The sequence below is a fragment of the Carassius carassius genome, chromosome 48 (assembly GCF_963082965.1).
Source record: "Carassius carassius chromosome 48, fCarCar2.1, whole genome shotgun sequence".
In the NCBI taxonomy this organism is placed as follows: Eukaryota; Metazoa; Chordata; class Actinopteri; order Cypriniformes; family Cyprinidae; genus Carassius; species Carassius carassius.
Window position 1 is genome coordinate 1,220,329 of NC_081802.1, and position 21,002 is coordinate 1,241,330.

Genomic DNA, 21,002 nt, shown 5'->3' on the forward strand with positions numbered 1-21,002 from the left:
CGGCCTTGTCCCTTACGCACAGAGATTTCTCTAGTTTCTCTGAATCTTTTGATGATGTTATGCACTGTAGATGATGAGATTTGCAAAGCCTTTGCAATTTGACGTTGAGGAACATTGTTTTTAAAGTTTTCCACAATTTTTTTACGCAGTCTTTCACAGATTGGAGAGCCTCTGCCCATCTTTACTTCTGAGAGACTCTGCTTCTCTAAGACAAAGCTTTTATAGCTAATCATGTTACAGACCTGATATCAATTAACTTAATTAATCACTAGATGTTCTCCCAGCTGAATCTTTTCAAAACTGCTTGCTTTTTTAGCCATTTGTTGCCCCCGTGCCAACTTTTTTGAGACCTGTAGCAGGCATTAAATTTTAAATGAGCTAATTAAGTGGATAAAAGTGTAAGATTTCTCAGTTTAAACATTTGCTACGTTATCTATGTTCTATTGTGAATAAAATATTGGCTCATGTGATTTGAAATTCCTTTAGTTTTCATTTTATTAAAATTTAAAAAACGTCCCAACTTTTCCAGAATTCGGGTTGTAATTTAGGCGAATTTTCTCAGCAGCCACAATGATCCACACAAAACATTTGACAATGATTTGATATCACTGATCTTCTGATATGAGGTTAGATTTGAAATCTCCCATAATAAACTCCATAGCAGATTTCAAGTGATCAAGCGCTTAGGACATTCCACTTCAGCCCATTGCAAGGTTTCTGCCAGTAGTGGACCCTCGCACTACGTAATCGATGATGTACATCAGAGCAAATATCCAGTCAATCAAAATCCATCCGACTTTAAAGAGCTTTAAAACAGCAAATGAAAAAATTTGATTTGAGGTGGGTTTTGACTTGTGCAAAAAAACGTTAATGCAAATAAAAAGAAATTGGAAATGCATTGGCAGAGTAAGTTCCTCCAAGCGCATCAAAAAAGTAATGTGACTGCACGATGGGATGACAAACCCTAACCAGTGGACCAATCTCGTTCCTTGGCATCTGAAATATTATGGTCATTTTCAAATGTCCGTCAACGTATTTCTATATAATTGCCTCCATGAGCTATTACACATGACTGCATTCCCCAAACAGCAGCATCCACCTCTGCGTCCACCTCGTCTGTTCCCTCTAAGGCACAAGTAATTAATATAGGCCTATGAAAATTATTATATTCAGGTGTTCCTCCTACGTTTCATAGCGATAGTCTAGCACTCGTTTTACCAGGAAGTGATGATCTTGTTCTCTTTGACTTGTTGAATGGAAATGGTGCTTAATCGCAAATGTTTTATTCAAATAAATAAATGGACTGTTTGTGGATTTCAGCGATCAGATAGTCTTGGGATCCAAACTGTGTGAAGACACGTTCACACCAAGAACGCTAACTATATAACACGCATTGAGTTTAGGCCCCAGTTTACTGCCCTCAAAAACAACTTTGGCTCCACTTAAGCATGTTAAATCAACAGCGTTTGAATGCATTTGTATTTATTCAGGTCAGTGTAATACTACAGAAACCTCATGCCTGTTGTGACGTCTTTATATCGGCTACAACACCGACATATTTACTTGAAGAAACATCAAGGTTTATCCAGAGAGATACTGCTGAAAGTAACAGTAAGTTGTTAAAGATTGGTTAAGATGATTCAAACCAATACGTAATGCCTTAGCTCACGAGTCTCTTCAAACGATTCCATAAAAGATTCGATTCAAAAGAGTCATTTGTTCACGAATCAAACGAAACGGCTCACATGGAAATGAAAAAAGCCACGAGAAACCAAACAAGGAATAAAGAAGAACAGCAATTATGAAAGACTAAAATACGTACAAAGATTTTTATTACATTGTGGCATACTTTGAATATTTCATCAAAGTGGCATTTATAGACAACCTATCACAATTTACTTGTACTTTTATATGATTTTACCTTTTCCCCTTTATTATTAAATATTTTTGCTATGTATTAAATAAAATGTTCTTTAGTAATAATTTCACCTAAGATGAGGGGTTTGCTGAAACTAAGCAGATTTATAGTTGGATGCTAATGTGTTTCTATGGTTTGTGAAGTGAGTATATCAGTGCTGTGTTTCTTCAGCTGGTCTTGTCTTCAGAAGTTTTCCCTTTGGGAACCCGGAAACGTGTCTTCTTGGAGTAAAGCAGATTCCTGCTGAACAGCAGTGGAATATTTCCCAAATACAGGAAGAGCGCAAGAGTCATGCCTAAAAAACACACAATTTACAACATCTCAGAAACCATTTTTGGATTGATGGTTTGAAGTGTTCAATCACTGTCTTTATTAAAGAACATTTGGGACATGAACAAGGACTCACCAATCAGAGGCCCGAGCCAGTAGACGAGAGAATATGTGAGGAAAGAGTGACCTGGACAGGTGAATGTCATGGCATAAGCCAGAGATGGATTCACATATCCAGACGTGTAGTTATTTCCTGGTGTGACAGAGACCATTTTTCCATATATTTGTGAGGATCAAGGAGTTAAAACACTTCACCACTGAACAGTCTAACAGCTTTAGACACTGCTCTGGTATTTGTATAAAAGTGCAATTGATTTTCAAATCAAACTTCATCTTATTGAACAGATTTTAATCCTACAAATATTAATTTAAATAATCTTTATGTAATATGCATTTAATGCATCTGTATGTACTTTATATCTACAATTTGTGATTTAATGCACATATTTTAAACAAACCTAATTTAATATATGCATCTATGATCTTTAATATTTAAAATCTGCCATTTTTAATTTAGTATATGCATTTAAACACACAATTATAAATTATTATGAATTTTAAACCAAATTTTTTTATTTAAATATTATTTAAAATATGCATTTGAAATCTACAATGTTTAATTTTATATATGCATTTTAACGTGCAATTCTTATCTACAATATTTAATGTAGTATTATTTAAAAATCTACAATTTTAAATATTTGAATTTAAAAATATTTATTATATGCATTTTAAATCTAAAATATTTTTATTTATGAATTTTAAATAGTTAATATATTTTAAAATTTTTATTGTATGTTTTTTGTTTTCGAATGCATTTGAAATGCACAATCCTTACTTGTACACATTTTTAACCTATATGTTTTATATATTATATGCACTTTATTTAATACATGCATTTTGAATTTAGTTTTTTGTGTATAAATTCTAAATCTAGGTTTATTTAATATATGCATTTTAAATGTAAAATGTTATTTATGATATGCATTTTAAATGCAACATCCTTATCTAATATATGCATTCTACATCTACAATGTTTTACAATATGCAATTTAAATGTATAATCGTTATTTACTAGATATGTTTGAAATACAGTGTTTAATTCATGCATTTTAAATCCACAATCATTATTTAACATGCATTTTAAAAGTAATCAATCACCTGCATAGGCAATGAGCGTCAGCAGCACGGAGAATATGGGAATCCTCAGCAGCTGTGACCTGCTCTTCATGACAAGGTAAATCAGGTGAAAGCTCAGGGCTCCGAGGGCTTCGGCGAAGACCCCCTGCAGCGGCGAGACCTGCAGCGACGTGCTGCACTCAGACATCATCAGGTTCTTGATCATGTGCATGTCGGTCAGCTCCATCTGCCAGTACTCACCAGCCACTAGGAGCGCGGCGTAAGCACCGAGTAACTGCGCCGCCACGCTGAGGACAGACACAACGACGCCGGTGTCTTTCTGCAGGAGACCCATGAGCGTCACCGACGGGTTTCCACTCACGCCCTGCATGATAACGCCATGGACGGTGATGGATATGAAAAGCATAGTGATGGCGACGTCAGGCCCAAGCGCCCCGGCCCACTGACCGACCTCCGCGATGGTGTCCACCTCCAGTCTACAAGCGGAGAGAGCGAAAGCGGCGATGAACTCTGTCAGAAACGTCCATCTCGGCCGCCAGCGCGTGACCAGCACCCGTCCCACCGCGCTCACGCCAACTATGGCTAGAAAGTAGCCTAGTGAAGCATTAAGGCCTGACATGCTGGTGCTTAGGTGGCTGTGCTGGACAGAAAGAAAGATCTGAGCTCAGCGGCGCTTGTATTTGCTCACAGCATGTGATAACGTGGCACACGGACATGCCGTGCTCTTATCAAAAGGGATTTTAGACACACTTTAGGCCAAAAAAACACACTGACCTATTCAAGGCCACTTTGAAAAAAAGGCTGTTTGCTTAGACTCCCTCTAGTGGATGACACTGGATGTCATTGTTTAAAATGGGCTATTCATCTTTGTTTAAATATTTTCAATATATGCATTTTAAATGCACACTCCTTATATAATACATAATATATGTAAAGAGTTGATGTGTGACGTACCCGAGATGTTTCTGCAGGAACATGAGGAGGTTTCACAGTGTTCAGCTTCAGGCCTCGTTGGCGCAGTAGGCAGCGCGTCAGTCTCATAATCTGAAGGTCGTGAGTTCGAGCCTCACACGGGGCAAAAGTTTTAGTTTCGCTAGAGCAATGACATTTAGTGTTGTTTTATTTTGTCTAAAGTCACGTTAGCATTATTCACAGTTTTTCTGTCAGCAGCAAGCAGTTAGCATTGTTTAATTTCAGGTTTATTGGAAATGCTGCCACCTGGTGGGTGTTTTGCCAATGTTATTTCCATTAACTGAAACCACTAAAAACATTTTATTCGTTAGTTAGTTAATTTATTTACTCTTTTTGTTTAGTTGAAGCACTAAAATAAACTTAATTCATAAAATCGACACATTTAAAACTAATACAATACAATAAAACAAAACTATTAAATTAAAAAGAAAATGGAATATAAAAATAAAATAATAAAAACTATAATACCAAGTAGCAGGACTCAACGCTAAGGATTTTTTCTACTTATTTTTCGAATTATTACTTGCCAATATTTTCACTGGCCCTGCCACAAAAAAAGTAAAATAGTTGCCGTTATTGTTTCTTTTTGATCTGTTATCTTGTATTCTAATAAATAAGATTATATGACACCGATATTTTAGATACCAATTAAATTTTACAATTCTCAATTTCAATTTCTAATACAACCATTGTTGTACCATTGTTCAACCATTATTAAAGTCAAGTGATGAGTCAGTAAATAAGAACAAAACAATAGCACATCTAAATATATAGAACAAAGATTCAAATGAAACCATGATTTATATGTTTGTAGACAGAATGGTATAATCACATATAAACAGTGTTGGGGGTAACGCATTACAAGTAACGTGAGTTACGTAATCAGATTACTTTTTAAAAGTAACTAATAAAGTAATGCATTACTTTTTAATTTACAAGAAAATATCGGAGTTATTTTTTCAAAAAAGTAACACCAGTTACCTTGTTTTCCCATTTGTTGACTGACAAGTCTCCTGTCCCCATATTGGGAGAAATCGGAAGTATGGAGGCGTTGTGTGCGCTGTGTGAACAAGATGTAGTTCTAGACTAAATGTGAATGTGCATTAATTCATTCCACTAGCAAAAAAACTGATTTAGTATTCATCAAAATTAATTAAAACAGTGAAATACAAACTCAGAATATGAATGCAATAATTAAATGTTACAACACAAATGTATCTAATCCCAAACTAACAATTGTGGTTCAGTGTTTTTTGAAAAAAAATTTTTTATTATTGCTAGAGTGTTGAACCTTCTTCTCTTGTGTTCTACTGCACAGACATGAATTTACTTTTCCTTCAGCCTGAGGTTTATTCATCACGCTTTTTGGTGTGAAAGGGCTTTTACATTTGCTATAAATAAAACGTATTATATTAAAAACAATCAAGCCCTGCTCATATTTAAAAAGTAACGCGAAAGTAACGTACTGTAATGCATTACTGTCCATAAAAAGTAACTAAGTAATATAATTAGTTACTTTTTTAGGGAGTAACGCAATATTGTAATGCATTACTTTTAAAAGTAACTTTCCCCAACACTGCATATAAAATAACATTTCCATATTCTTCACTGTGTCGCACCTTGATTCTTTAGTCATTTGAAATTAATGAGTCCTGCTACTTGCTATTACAGTTTTTAATATTTTATTTTTATATTCCATTTTTATTTAAATTTAATAATTTTGTTTTATTGTATTGTATTGTATTAGTTTTGAATGTGTCGTTTTTATGAATTAAGTTTGTTATTTTAGTGCTTAAACTAAACAAAAAGAGTAAATAAATTAACTAACTAACAAATAAAATATTTTTAGTGGTTTCAGTTAATGGAAATAACATTGGCAAAACACCCACCAGATGGCAGCATTTCCAATAAACCTGAAATTAAACAATGCTAACTGCTTGCTGCTGACAGAAAAACTGTGAATAATGCTAAAGTGACTTTAGACAAAATAAAACAACTTACAACATCACTAATAGGGATGCACCGGTTGACCGGCCATAAATCGTTTTGTTTGTAATTGTTCGGTATCATGTACTTTGTGTGGAAGTATTTCGAAATCTGTGCGCAGGACATGGGCAGACTGGAAGTGCAGAGTTTGATGTCTGAGGCACAGATAGCAGGAAGCGATCAGCCGTTGGTGTACTGGCGCACAAATAAGAGTCCCTTTCCTGCGAGCACTTAAGCTGCGCGAGCGTATACTGTACCGGTCCGCGCCCTGAACACGCGTAAACCGTGATGTTCAGCTCAACTTCTCGCGTGTTGGATGAGAAACGAAACGGACTAAACTGACAAAACGGAAATTATTATTATTTTTTTTTCGTAAAGTAGAACTTGCATACACGTTTGAAAAGCCAGAAGTAAACGTCAGTTCTGCATTAGGATGATTATTTTTATTTTACCTTAAAATTACACAGACTTAATTTGATTTAAAAATCACCTGCTGTAGCACAATGATAAAAAGTGCTTAATTCATCCAATTAAAACATTTTAGGGTAATGATTCACATCTATATTTTTTTACTTGAGACTATAAGGTATTTCTCATTGGCTCAAGTAAAAAAATATAGATGTGAATCATTACCGTAATATTTTTTTATTTTTAATTGGAAGAATGAAACACTTTGCATCTTTGTTTTATTCGCACCAACATTATTTGCTTTTAACATTTTGGAATAATATTTATATAGCATACTTTTATTTAGTCTCAGTGGTAAAGACCTTTTTTTTTTACATTTAAAACCAAATTTAAAAACTAAAACAAATACTGAATGCTGATTAAGAAACATCTTATTGAATGTGTGTTGATTGTATTGTTTTGATTGTAGAACTATGCAGTTATTGCCTCTAATTTCACATGGTTACAGTTAATCTTTTAATTTAAGGCCAGTTCAATGTAGTTTCAATCCAATTCAAAAACAAAAGCTAAGTGCTGATGTCTGTACCATCTGTGTTTGTATTGAATGTAGGCTACTTACTGTGCAGTTACTGCTGTTAATTTCAGATGGTTACAGTTATTGTTTTCAATAGCCAAAAGCCAGTTTGGCCTATTAAATACCAAATAAACATCTTGTTTATGCATACTTTCCTTCTTTTTTGTTTGTTGCTTAAAGATAAAAAAAAATCGGTATCGGAAAAATCATGATCGTGCATCCCTAATCACTAAATGTCATTGCTCTAGCAAAACTAAAACTTTTGCCCGTGTGAGGCTCGAACTCACGACCTTCAGATTATGAGACTGACGCGCTGCCTACTTTATTTAACTTAGACTATATAATTATAACATTTTAAGCAAAAACAGAATGTATTCCTCTAAATATGGAAATCTTCTTTTATATGTGATTATTCCATATCTGTACCTGAACATCTACAAAAATAAAAATTCCTAAAGCATTGTTTCATTTGTGTTTTTGTTTTATATATTAAGATATTTGTAATTTTTTCTTATTTACTGATCACTGGACTTAATTGAATGTTTTCTTTCACGCCTTGCTGGAATGCTTTTAAATTGCTTGAATTTTTTAATTAGCCAGGGTTAAAAACAGATGCAAATGATAAACATTAAAAAACATTAATAAAAAATATAATAGTAATACTAATAAAAACAACAAGAAAATTTAATTAATAAAATAAATATATGACATAAATCATCAAATTATTTATAATATATTATAATTATAATGTTTAAAAAAAAATAGATATTCAATCAATTTAAAATTAAATTAAATCAAATTAAGAACATTAATAACATTAATATTAGTCATTGAATTGCACTACCCAGTGGCAATAGAGTTAGTTTACCATAAAATATCTGTTTGTCAAACGATCTTCTCATTTTAAGTTATAAACTGATATTAATTTGGGGGAGAATAATAATGACTGAAAATTCAGTAGCACTTTACAATATGATCACGTTTGTAAATATTAGATAACGACATCTGTTCACTAATGTTAACTAACAATAAATAGGACTTATGCATGATTTATTAATCTTGTTAATTTCAAGATTTACTAATACATATTTAAAATGCATCTGCTAACATTAGCTAAAGTGCTGTGAATAAACATTAAACATTATTATTATTATTATTTTTATTAACAAAGACTTAACAAATGAGACCTTATTGTAAACTATACGTTTATCATCCAACATTGAAGAATAAAAGAATTCTGTAAAAAACATTGTTTATTATTTATGTAACAGATCTTTGGTAACAACCAAGAACTTGAACTAAACTATGCTTTTAATCAGCAAAAATCATACGAGCTGCTAAATTCTTCCTTCTTATTATTATACAGAAAAATGTAGAAGCTAAAAAATAAATCAAACAGTTGCAGAAGCAAAACATTGGCCCGTACGGGGATCGAACCCGCGACCTTGGCGTTATTAGCACCACGCTCTAACCAACTGAGCTAACCGGCCGTGGTGCCCAGCACTAAAAATCACCTTTAAAAACGGAGCAGTGCTGCTTTCTCTACTAAATCACGAGCTGTTTTTGGAAAAATGTATAGATGTTTCACTTCAAAGTCAGTGGTTGATGAAAACTCATGTAAAATCCTGCGAAAACAAGTTTGATTTTGAAGAGTAGCGTATTTTCGTAAGTAAAACGATCTACTAATAACATGTCTTCTCTTATTTTAAAATAAAACAATTAAGTAATTCACAAGTGATCGTTAGATCTTAACTCGGGAGTCTATAAATGAGTTTTCCAGTGAACGCACATTGAGCAAAAAACATGTTTCCTCCCCGTCGGGGAATCGAACCCCGGTCTCCCGCGTGACAGGCGGGGATACTTACCACTATACTAACGAGGAGTGAATACTAGCTTTTTATCACCCCAATTTGTTGCTACACTACGTACACTCTGCTTTTTTGATTTAGAAAACAAGAGACAAAACAGGGGCCCGTTCTTTGTACGTCGCTAACTCAGCTGGATTTGATTGCTGACGATTTGGCGTGATCTTTGATTGTTTAGTTTCTTTAGAAGCTCATCCTGGAGTTGTTTTCATAGCAACATGTCGGTAAACCTAACCCTGTTCGGGAGCATCTTATTTCATGTAAACATGATTAGATCACATCTTTTTGATAATTAAAATCTATCCCAGGCACTGCTGAGTTATTACAAGAGTACACTAGTAATCCGGGGACAATCATTTTTCAAATTAGGACTGGACGATATGGCCAGAATTTATATCAAGGTATATTTCTTAATTTTTCTTAATATTTTCCGATATCGATATGAGCACTATCTGGAATCGAAATCTAATAAATGCCGTCATCATCACTTTTGATCAATTTTAAGCATCCCTGCTAAATAAAGTAATTAATTTCCCCAAAAATGTAAAATTATACTGACCTTTTAAATGGTATAGTGTATAATGTTACAAAAGCTTTTTATTTCAAATAATAAATAGTCCACAAGACAAAAGAAATGCTGAAATTCTTAAAATAACGCCGTTCAAAAGTTTGTGAACCCTTGGTTCTTAATACTGTGTGTGGTTTCTCAGATGATCCACGACTGTCTTTCTGTTTTGTGATGGTTGTGCATGAGTCCCTTGTTTGTTCTGAACAGTTAAACTGAGAACTGTTCTTCAGAACAATCTTTAAACTCCTGCAGATTCTTCAGTTTTCCAGCATCTTTGCATATTTGAATCCTTTCCAGCAGTGACTGTATGATTTTGAGATCCATCTTTTCACACTGAGGACAATTGAGGCACTCAAACACAACTATTAAAAAAGGTTCAGACACTCACTGATGCTCCAGAAGAAAACAAGATACATTAAGAGCTAAGGGGTGAAAACTTTTGAACACAATGAAGATGTCCATATTTTTCTTATTTTGTTGAAATATATATATTTTTTCCATTTAGTTCTGCCCTTCGTAAGCAACAGAAGATACTTGTATGTTTCCCAAAACACAAATTAAGTACAATTTACCTTGATCTTCAAATTCCAAATGTTTTAACCCCAGCTCTTAATGCATCTTGTTTCCTTCTGGAGCATCAGTGAATGTTTGACATGCACAATCATCACAAAACAGAAAGACAGTCTTGGATCATCCAGGTAACAGCACACAGTATTAATAGCTACATAAACTTTTGAATGGGGTTATTTTAACAATTTCAGCAATTTTTTTTTTGTCTTGTGGACTATATGCAAACATTTTCACAAATTCTCAAACGTTCCCAAACGTTTGCATGCCACTGTATACTTATGTCCAATCACCACTGTAAGATCTTTCAGTAGCTGTAATCATCAAATCAGTATTTTATTAAGCTATATAAGTCTTAATACCCAGGGATCCTTTTAACAAACTTTAACTGATGTTGTAAATAACAAAACTGCTTCCAAGATAAAATTATATGAATTGTAAGAACCAAATTAGCCAGAGATCAGTTGTCACGATTAGAAGATCTGGCATCTTTCAAATCATCTTATATGTATTTGGTATGAAGAACGGGCCCCAGGTTTTGTAGTAACAACAAAACACTTTTAAAACTCAAATCTTACCTTGATGTTGTTTTGCGGCACTTATGTCATGGTCTCCTGATGAATCTCTAACGATGAAGTGCTCAATTGTAAGCGGAGTCTGAAAATAACAACCAACAAGCACAGTAAACAATGCAATTTAGTCAATTGTGTTGCTGGCCATCAAATTTAGGAAAAAAACGTAAATGTATAGTGATGTGTTGTATAGTGACGTGTTTTGTGAATGAAATAACAAACAAGCAGAGGATTTTACCTAAAAATTTTGGACCCCATTTGTAAGTCACTTAAAAATAAACGCATTGGCGTTTAAGTACGCAGAAGATCTTCAAAAGAAGCTACTGCATTGGCCGGGAATCGAACCCGGGCCTCCCGCGTGGCAGGCGAGAATTCTACCACTGAACCACCAATGCTCGCATAACCATAAACTTGGCGTGCGCGATTTTGTGTTGTAGCAGCCAGCAGTACGGCGTTTAACGCACCAGGCTTACATCAGTACCCAATTCTGCATTAAAGTGAAAATAAATAGTCAATACATTTATAAAGTGGACTTGCCTTAAAAATACTCGCTTTCATCAGACCTCGCAACGTCCCAACAGGCCACTGCCCCTATGTGAAGAATAAAAACAAAACACATGACAAATGAGAGAACAACAAACTTGGAAAGCTCAACTGGTACAGCCTTAAAAGTCTACAGACTTTAAACACTGGAGTGCCAGAACTACAAACAATTATTAAAATTGAAAAGTGAAGTTATCTTTGGAGAGAAACGTTTTTTGGACTGAAGGCTTTGTTATGAACCAACCACTAGGTGGCGCTTAATACCAAAACATTTTTTATGCCATACTTCTAGTGCTTATTATATTACTTATTCTGTCAGATGAGGTTATTCACTTTGATTTCACTTAAGTAAACTTTTTTTTATTCTGATTTTTTTATCTTCACTTAATATTAATTGTTTTCACAAAAAGAGGAATGATTTGAGTTGATGGCTAAAGTAAATACTGTCAATAACCGCAGAAATCCTCTCTAAAATACTAAAAAGCACACTAAAATATGTATAATGTTTTATTTCTTCAATACAATTGACGTAAAGACTATTTTTAAAGGTGTTTGGTCTTGTCATTAAAGTGAGCTTCAAACCGAATGTTCTTGAAATTATACTGACACAAGTTAAAAAAAAAAAAAAAAGATCACCAGTTCACACGAGTAAATACATAGAAATAAAATATGGCCTACTTTGAGAATTTACCTTAATCAAGAGTTTGCTCTTCGCAAAATACAATATTAATTAGTGCTAAACATGTAAGGTTAGTTATGAATGATTTGCCGAGAACAGTCACAAGAATTTGAAATACTATTATAATTGACACGATTAACATTAGATAATCGTGTCTTTATTAGCAGAAGACAAAGTATGTTATTTATTCGTTGCACATGTTAATAAAAATACGCCATGACGTCTCTTAGCCTACGTACAATCGCTCGAGACTACACTGAATTAAAGTTTTTTTTTTTAATTAAGCTGAAAACCTGTGGAAGAAAACCTTTGTTTATGAACCCATTTTAACTAATCAGAAAGCATATTTTAGTTCAGTTTTCGACCAAATGTACAACATTTAAGATACTCACCAACAAAATGGAGCCGTTCATAATCTTAAAATATCCTTCATGTCCACCCAAACGCAGATTTCGACGCCAAACTACTTTAATCCCGTTATAATTTCGTACAAGGATATATTCGAAATAAGAATGGACATCTTTATACAGAAATAATCGTTGATTAACATCTTGGCCATCCTGTGGTGATTCTAGCGGTCCTCACTGCGCGACGTTACCGTTTGAATTTTAGTGGCGGGAAAGAAAATGGACCCTTTTCGCAAGACTGTGATGGCGCCTTTAACGGTCATCAGCATCGTAAATCCTCGAAAGTTTTTCATATTTACTTTTTTATGTATATACATTTATAACACTATTATTTGTATTATATCAACGTTGCATAAAAAAAGTTAATTTATTTACGGAATTAGTTAGGGTATTTCTAATGCAGCATCTATTGGAGGGACATTAAATTTGACATATTCTCTATTCTGACTGCAATTATCAGTCTCGCAAAAAAATATATCCTCTCCCATTCACTGCTCTCCAAGTTTACCCAACAATGACGACTTCCGCTGCTGAAAAAAACGTAAATGTGAGAGAGGTCCATAAAAAAAAAAAAAGATAGAAAATAGTAGTCCTTCCCTATTTAATAATTGAATGGATTGTTAGCATTAAAATTGATTATTGGGTCATTTCAACTATACAGTATTACAAAAAGTGAACTATTTGTAAACATGGAAATCATATTTTTAATCACAATTAAGAGTTTGCAACTAACAAAAGAACCTTAACAATATCAACCACCAAGTGGAATCAGTATTATTGGCAAAATGCAAACATGAACAAGTATAATGTAATGAATTATTAATTAATTATGTGTTTTAATGTAACTTAAAGAGCTCAAATATCACCGCACAGCAGGAATGACCCCATTAACTCACGACAAGGTTTAAACAGAATATAAAAGTCCCTCTAGAGAGAGTTTATTCTAATCTCAAGTTTCAAGTCCTCTTTTAATGAAGAACAAGAGACAATGTTGCAATGACTGTATTGTTCACAGAATTTGCAGGAATCCGGCTTCTTCTTGCATACAAGTGACTGAAAAGCATAAAAATAGTTATCAATTCTTACATCTCGACATATTCATTCACTTCATAATAAACTGTTAGTTACTAAAACAACAAGAAAAGTGTTCATGTACACAAACATACATCTACCTAATCTATGCATCATGCTTTTGGTTAACTACATCAACTGAAATGCTACGCTTCTTCAAAGTACATCATATACACATTTCATCAACATGAAAGTTTCGTCTCAGGTTAGAGGAAGTTCAATGGCAAAAACCTGCCCCTTCAGACAGAGTATAAAGATGTTTGCTGGATAAAAACAAAGGCACAAGTGACATCAAAAATCATTCACTGCTCGCAGTTGGCGTGTATTGTTAACGTGCTCTTCCCTTTGGGTCAAGAACAGGTGTAGGCTACACAGTTTTCAGTCATTGTTCTGGCTACAAAAAGACTAACCAAAGGTCTCCAGCTGGATTTGAAATCCCCATAATTGATTCTGATCACCAACTATGGAGCAGATGAGGTCTACACAAGCCAACGAATGGAAGAGTTCATAGATAAAACAGACAAAGTCCCATAAGAATCTGACGAGGAGAACATCTAATGTCCCCCAACATCACAACAGTCAATACAGGTTTAAAAGCAGGACCCAAATGAAATGCCTGGAGTTTTGTTTTGGCAACACTGATGTGTTGTCGACACACTGGCAAAAAACGTATGGCACAGATTTTGAGAGTGTTTAGCAGTCCGCTGCGCTCGTGGGCACAGCTAGCGGTTGTTCTTCATGGCTTCCTTGGCGGCCAAAATCAGAGGGGTGAGACTCGAGAGAGGCTTGGCCAACTTCAGGAAGGGATGCTGAAGGTGAAAACAGGATTGATCAGTGAACAAGTTCACACAAGTCACACTATTATCCCATAAATTGCTAGAACTAGTCACAAGCTGGTTTACCTGCAAAAGCTCCTTGCTTCCACCCCTCTTCTCCACGTCCATCTCCAGACAGCGACTCAGGAAGTCTCGGAAGATGGGTGACAACTTTTCAGGGCTCTGCAACTCTGGAGTCCCATTGGTGGCAATCAGGTAGAGCGCCTGAGGGGGAAAGAGTTCGGGAGATTAGTTCCTGGAAGTCGCCACATCGCTAGCTTTTTAGAGAACAAATGATACCAAAGTACCCTCAGTGGATTCTCATTGAGGTACGGCGGTTCTCCCTCTACCATCTCGATAGCCATGATGCCCAAGGACCAGATGTCGACTTTGGGTCCGTAGGCTTTGCGCGTCACGACTTCCGGAGCCATCCAATATGGCGTTCCCACCATGGTGCTCCTCTTACTCTGTTCAGGAGTGATCTGGGCACAGAATCCAAAGTCGGCTGCAGAGCAGGAGATGGAAAAAAAAATGGAGACATTTTCTGGTTTGTTTTATTTCATTAACGACTTTTATGGAATTTATAGACCTTAGTCTCGTTAGATGCCAATTTTAACACCAATAACAATCAGGATGTAAGAATTGTAGACCACTAGGTTATTTATCGGTGTACTTTGGTGTGGATCAAGAAGATGGCAAAAGGCAAAAAATACATAATTTCTAAAACCATTCCAAAGGACATTAAAAACTAAATGTAACCCAAGACTTCATGATTTAATGGGCCCCCATTTGTGAAACAACACCAAATTGTTCAGTTAAGTAAATTGAATAAGAGAGAGTATACAAAAATAGTGTTTCGTAATGGATTTACACAGTTTGTTTTGGCGTTTTGCATGAATAAGGCCCATTCATAGCCTTGTTTTCCTTAGCTTCCAGTTAAACATGTACTCTACCCTGTCTAAAGTCAATCATCAGTTTTTATTGTGGGCTAAATTTACTCACACTGCATGTCCAAGATGCAGTACTTCTGAAGAAATGTTGAGATAATAACCAGTGTTCACTAAACTGTAACAGCATACATCCAAAATAGTAATGAAAAAGATATATTTTAATTGCTGTTGAGTGAAAACAAATGTCCACTCAAATAATATCCAAACAGTTTATTTGTAGTTTCTTTATAGACGTCAAGTTCTGGCTAACATGAACTCAACTGTTTAGAACGAGCAGCTAAACCAAACCAAACATGACGCTTTCTGTGTCTCAGAGAACCAGGTGTGAAAGCACCTTTTCAAAGAGTTTGCACCGAATCACAATCAACATCTTTGTTCTGCGATCTAACTGAACTTCACGATTCAGTCCGTTTTCACTCATAAAAACCAGAGCGTTTGCATGCAGAAGCAAGAACGTACTGAGCTTGACAGAACCGTCCATTCCCAGAAGCACATTGTCACTCTTGATGTCTCGATGAATGACCTGATTAGCGTGCAAAAACTCCAGCGCTTGCAAACACTGTGAGATAACAGACAAGAGGAAGTTTATTAGTTAAGCGACAGAGTTACTTCCTCTTAACACATACTAGGCCTGATATAGAGCAGAGTTCAATTGTGCATTTAACATCAAAGTTTCTACCCCAAACCAAAGTAGGTAATTCAGCAAGTTTGTGAGTTATACAGGATAACGTTTTGACTTCAACTAACCTCTCGGCACACGGCGGCAATCTGTGCCTCGTCCATGCATGTCTCGGTTACGACATCTGTGAGCGAACCGCCGGCCAAGTACTCCATCACGACAAACAGCTCCTCACTTACCAGAAAACTGTAGCACAGGCACAATAAACACTTTTAAACCTTCATGTTATCATTAACTGTTTCCACTGAAAGCTAAAAATTAAACTTGTGCAAAAAACTGGAATATCACATGAATAATTTGCACAATTAACACTCGTAAACCTTAAATGGCATGATTAGCTACATTTCCATCCAAGACTACGAATTTATCTAGTGCGAAAACTGGAATATCACATAAAACATTTGCACAATTAATACTCTTAAACATTAATGGCATCATTAGCTGTGTTTCCAACCAGTTCAGAATTAAATTAATGTGAAAAATTTGAAAATTGCGTAAAACATTTGCACAGTTAACACTCAAATTTCATTAGCTAGTTTTTCCAATCAAAAATTATAAATTTTGCTTGTGTGAAAATTGGAATATTGTATAAAGCATCTGCACAATTAACACTCGTAAACATTTAAAGTTCCAAAACTAGAGTAAGGTGAAAAATTGTGATATAAAACATTTGTAGAATTAACATTCGCAAAGTGATGGTATCATTAGCTATGTTTCTAACCAAAGTTATGAAGTTAACGAAAATTGGAATATCGCTTAAAACTTTGCACAATTAACACTATTAAAACTACATGCCATCATTACCTATGTTTCCAACCAAAGTTAACATGCTAAATATTGGAATATCGTATAACACATTTGCAAATAAAGCAACATTTCCATTCCATGTGTTTAAGAGAACAAATTTGTCACTTCTTGGGGAAACTGGTACAAAGTGTCATAAAAATGGAAGCTGCCTTTGGCTCTTTTTTGACCATAATCAACTACTTGCGAAATTAAAATTTCGAAAATTAAATTACGGATGAAACACAATAACAAACGCTGTTGTGTTTACTTGCATTTGGACATTTCTAAACAACCTTCTAGACAGTGTGCGATGAGATTTGTGCACTAGTCAGTCAATCTATCCAATCTTACGATCTATTGAGGCAACTTCACGCAAGTTATTGTTTATGAATGTATTCAGTAAATGCGTTTACATCATAGTTTCTGTGCATGTCGTCTTATTGGATAAAAAATATACAATTCAAAAGTTTTACACCAATTTAAAGCCCATCTTGGCGTTTCCATCCAAGGTTTTTTTTATGCAATATCCCAAAATTTGTCTAAAAATACTAATATTATCCAATTATTAATGTCAACTTGGAACTTCCTGACCTGGTAGAGAAGGTCAAGCTCACAAAATTAACAAGCAATGTTTTTACTTAAAAAGCATTTACCTGTCTAAGAAGTTGACAATGTTGGTATTCGTTAGCTCCTTCATGACTAGAATTTCGTTGATGATTAGCTCTTTCTTGGGCTGCTTCTGCAGGTTGATTTGTTTGATGGCCACCTGAGAGACAGAAACGTGTTGAGATGACGAAACTGTGGAAGAACAAACAACAACTAATCCATTTCGCTCCCTTGCATCACCTCCTGTCCAGTAGCAACATCGATGGCGGTGAACACGGTTCCCGAAGCTCTGTGGAAAGACACAATTATTGATCTCCATCCATGAATGGAAGAATAATATGTTGCGCAATATTGTGGGACCTACCCTTGTCCGATCTTCTCGTATCGTGTGTATTTCTTTTTTGGATCTCCAATACTGACTATGGTTCCTGTTGGACATGAAAGAGAGGACGTGTGATTTGAATCTCACAAAGCAGTGAAATTGCACAAAGAATTTCTTATGCTGTGACGTACGGAGCTTGTCCATGATCTCCTCGTCTGTCATCTTGCCCTTTTTGGGTCTCTGTCGATCGGTGGGTTTCGATGCAACCTCGCTGTTTGGAGACGTCACTGGAGCAGGGATGGGGTTGATGACCGATGGTCGAGTATATACCTGAAATAATCAGGATTATTATGGTTAAATGGAACCAAAACTATAAAAATGCCTTTTCGTTACGTAAAATACACCTTTTTTTAATTTCAGCTACTTGCCAAGGCAATGTTTCTCATTTTAATTTAGCTGTAATACAGTAACAAAAATGGAAATTGTAAAAATTTATAAAAACTACATGAACATTGAAAAAAAATAACAAAAACAAACAATAATAATAAAAATAAATCATTTATAATTTATTTAATAATGATAAAAATAAAAAATAATTAAATGGAACCTATAGTATCTCAGTACTACCAGTTGAAACGTTTTTTATTTTAATTAACATTTTCCAATATTTTTGAGATACTGCGATTTATTTTATACGTGATACCCCAAAATTTCAAACAGCCCATTAAAAAAATAAAAATATTCGCAATACTACAAGCGCGAAAATTATTTTACGCAATATCTCAAAATTCACATAACAATGCTAGAGTTCAACTACATAGACATAAAAAAACAATACTTAAATGTAAAAAAACAAAAATTGTTTTTAAATCTTTTACAAATAAAATGAAGATAATTACAAATAAAATGAAGATAATCGTATCTCAATACCGAATTAACATTGTAAATAACCAAATAGTAGTTTTTTTGAATACGCTATACTTTTTTTAGGTAAACCATTTCTTTAACGGCGTCTTACGCTCTTGGTGTGTTCTGGTCGTGGTGCAATAACAGGTGGAGGCGTCTCATCGTCATCGTCTTCCTCATCATCCACCGTTTTGATCGGAGATGAGGGCTCTGGGGTTTTTTTCACAGGCTTTGGATTTAGGAAAGCAAAGCAGTGTAATAATGTTTATTATTATTACTATTATAAGTAAAATACATATAAAACGTAAACTTATTTCATTTCAATTATTGTATCGGCAAAATTTATTTTTAAATAACTAAAATTTTCATCTAAAATACATTTATAAAATTTTTATATAGACAACCTAAAAAGAAAAAAAATAATACCAATTACACAAAACAAAATGATTAAAAACTATTAAAATGCTAAAAGAAATTAAATTTGAAAAATACAGAAGCTAAATCTTAATTTAAATATTAATCATAACTAAATCTTGAATACAAAAAGTTAATAAAACCTATATTGATGCGCTTAAAAACTAAAATATATAAAAATGAAAAACAACAAACAAAATTAAATTCTTAAAATGAAACTGAAAACAGATATTCAATGCTATATATATCATTATTATATATATACTTATCTTATTTCAGCTAGTTGCCAAAGCTACATTATTTTAATTTAGTTTTAAACATAGAAATAAAAAAACGAATAAAACCTGTATAAAAAAAAACATAACCATATATAAAAATATGTAAAAAAAAAAATAATCTTATTTCATTTCAATTATTGTATAGCCAACATTTATATTTTAAAATATCTACATTTTTTATCTAAAATAAATTTTTATAAAATTTTTATGTAGATAAATTAAAAACAAAACAAAAACTAATTGCAATTACAAAACCACAAAAAATTGTATTAAACTATTAAAATGATAAAAATAAGGAAAATTAAAAAATACACAGGCTAAAACCTAATTTAAATATTAATCATAACTAAAGCTGGAATAAAAATAAAACACCTACATTGACGTTTAAAAAACTAAAATATCTAAAAATGAACTAAAAATTAAAACCTTAAAATTAAATTGAAAGCAGAAATTCTAAATATATTTAAACTTATTTTATTTCAGCTAGTTGCCAAAGCTACATTTCTCATTTGTAATTTAGTCTTAGACATAGAAAAAAAAAATAATAATAAATCTTTAAAAAAAAAAAAAGCACAATAAAATTACTTTTACTTTAAATTGAAATTGGAAAATACCAAAAAAAACCCTCATTGTTCAACTGTAATAATAGCTCAATAATACTTAAACAGCACTGATTTGATATTTATTCATACATACCGACTGTTCACCAGAGATTAATCCGTCCTTCTCTACACACACAAACAAATGGAGAAAAGCGGTCAGTACGTGACAGTTCTGCTAACGTCAGCATGAGAGCGCTAGTCGTCCAGCAGACCTGAGGAGAAGCTGAGGTACTTCTGTCGGCCGTTTCCCGTCGAGTCGTAGAACGTGAGCACGTCGAGGACGGCCTGCGGGTTCTTCTTCTGCTCTGATTTGGTGATGTTGGAGGTCTGCAGTAACTGCGCCCACTGCTCCGGCATCCCCTGAGACACAGCACAGAAGCACAAGCATTATACACATGTGGTGTATTTGTAGAAATAGACAACAACACACTGATGGGTCAAATTTATCAATTTTTCTTTTATGCCAAAAATCATTAGGATATTAATTAAAGATCATGTTCCATGAAGATATTTTGTAAACTTCCTACTGTAAATATATCAAAACTTAATTTTTGATTAGTAATCTTTTTTTTTTTTTCACTTTTGTAATATGCATTGCTAAGAATTAATTTGAACGACTTTAAAGATGATTTTTCCAATATTTAGATTTTTTGGCTCCCTCATATTCCAGATTTTCAAACAGTTGTATATCAACCAAATATTGTGTGATCATTTTACTGGTTTGAGGCAAAATGCTGCATTGTTTTTCCCGTTATGCATAATGTAGATTATACAAAATTATGATATTTGGTCAAAAAGCACAAATTATACTTTGTGTCGGTTCTAAAATCTGCTAAAAATAACAGCGCTTAAAATTTTTACTGCATGCGAGTAAATACTCTAATGTTATATTTATTTGTTTGTTTATGAACGATACATCAGCTTTAAATAGCACTAAAAATAAAAAGTATAAACAATTAAACGTCTACAGTAACAACAAAGTGAAATCTTTCGGTTCGGATTTTTAAAAGGACTTTCAAAATAAAATAAATAGGTTTTATTATT

General features: G+C 33.9%; 2 protein-coding genes and 4 non-coding genes across 6 annotated transcripts in view; 1 reads left to right on the forward strand and 5 right to left on the reverse strand.

Moving 5' to 3' along the window:
• Positions 1-1,941: 1,941 nt before the first annotated feature.
• On the reverse strand, positions 1,942-4,050 carry aqp12 (aquaporin 12). The gene is made up of 3 exons (XM_059543920.1): positions 3,410-4,050; positions 2,325-2,441; positions 1,942-2,213 (listed from the first exon to the last, which is right to left on the reverse strand). The coding sequence occupies exons 1-3, from the start codon at positions 4,005-4,007 to the stop codon at positions 2,086-2,088; spliced, it is 843 nt and encodes a 280-aa protein (XP_059399903.1). The 5' UTR covers positions 4,008-4,050; the 3' UTR covers positions 1,942-2,085.
• A 343-nt stretch (positions 4,051-4,393) lies between these two features.
• trnam-cau (transfer RNA methionine (anticodon CAU)) lies at positions 4,394-4,466 on the forward strand. The gene has a single exon. It is a non-coding gene; the product is annotated as a tRNA-Met (tRNA).
• A 4,278-nt stretch (positions 4,467-8,744) lies between these two features.
• trnai-aau (transfer RNA isoleucine (anticodon AAU)) lies at positions 8,745-8,818 on the reverse strand. The gene has a single exon. It is a non-coding gene; the product is annotated as a tRNA-Ile (tRNA).
• Positions 8,819-9,138: 320 nt separating this feature from the next.
• Positions 9,139-9,210, reverse strand: trnad-guc (transfer RNA aspartic acid (anticodon GUC)). The gene has a single exon. It is a non-coding gene; the product is annotated as a tRNA-Asp (tRNA).
• Positions 9,211-11,224: 2,014 nt separating this feature from the next.
• On the reverse strand, positions 11,225-11,295 carry trnag-gcc (transfer RNA glycine (anticodon GCC)). The gene has a single exon. It is a non-coding gene; the product is annotated as a tRNA-Gly (tRNA).
• Positions 11,296-13,515: 2,220 nt separating this feature from the next.
• The window catches only part of LOC132131248 (serine/threonine-protein kinase PAK 2-like), a 15,355-nt gene continuing 7,868 nt past the window's right edge, over positions 13,516-21,002 (reverse strand). The window contains exons 4-15 of the mRNA XM_059543269.1: positions 20,171-20,318; positions 20,053-20,084; positions 18,777-18,893; positions 17,950-18,088; positions 17,801-17,864; positions 17,677-17,725; positions 17,484-17,596; positions 16,113-16,230; positions 15,825-15,924; positions 14,724-14,920; positions 14,503-14,640; positions 13,516-14,409 (exon numbers count right to left, since the gene is read on the reverse strand). Coding sequence (XP_059399252.1) covers positions 14,323-14,409; positions 14,503-14,640; positions 14,724-14,920; positions 15,825-15,924; positions 16,113-16,230; positions 17,484-17,596; positions 17,677-17,725; positions 17,801-17,864; positions 17,950-18,088; positions 18,777-18,893; positions 20,053-20,084; positions 20,171-20,318 — 1,302 coding nt within the window. The 3' untranslated portion in view covers positions 13,516-14,322. The remainder of the gene's footprint in view (positions 14,410-14,502; positions 14,641-14,723; positions 14,921-15,824; positions 15,925-16,112; positions 16,231-17,483; positions 17,597-17,676; positions 17,726-17,800; positions 17,865-17,949; positions 18,089-18,776; positions 18,894-20,052; positions 20,085-20,170; positions 20,319-21,002) is intronic.

Coding starts and splice junctions, on each gene's coding strand:
- aqp12 (XM_059543920.1), bottom strand. CDS start 4,007: ATGTCAGGCCTTAATGCTTCACTAGGCTACTTTCTAGCCATAGTTGGC. Junction 2,442..3,409: donor GACGCTCATTGCCTATGCAG/GTGATTGATTAC, acceptor CTGTCACACCAG/GAAATAACTACACGTCTGGA. Junction 2,214..2,324: donor CTGGCTCGGGCCTCTGATTG/GTGAGTCCTTGT, acceptor TGTGTTTTTTAG/GCATGACTCTTGCGCTCTTC.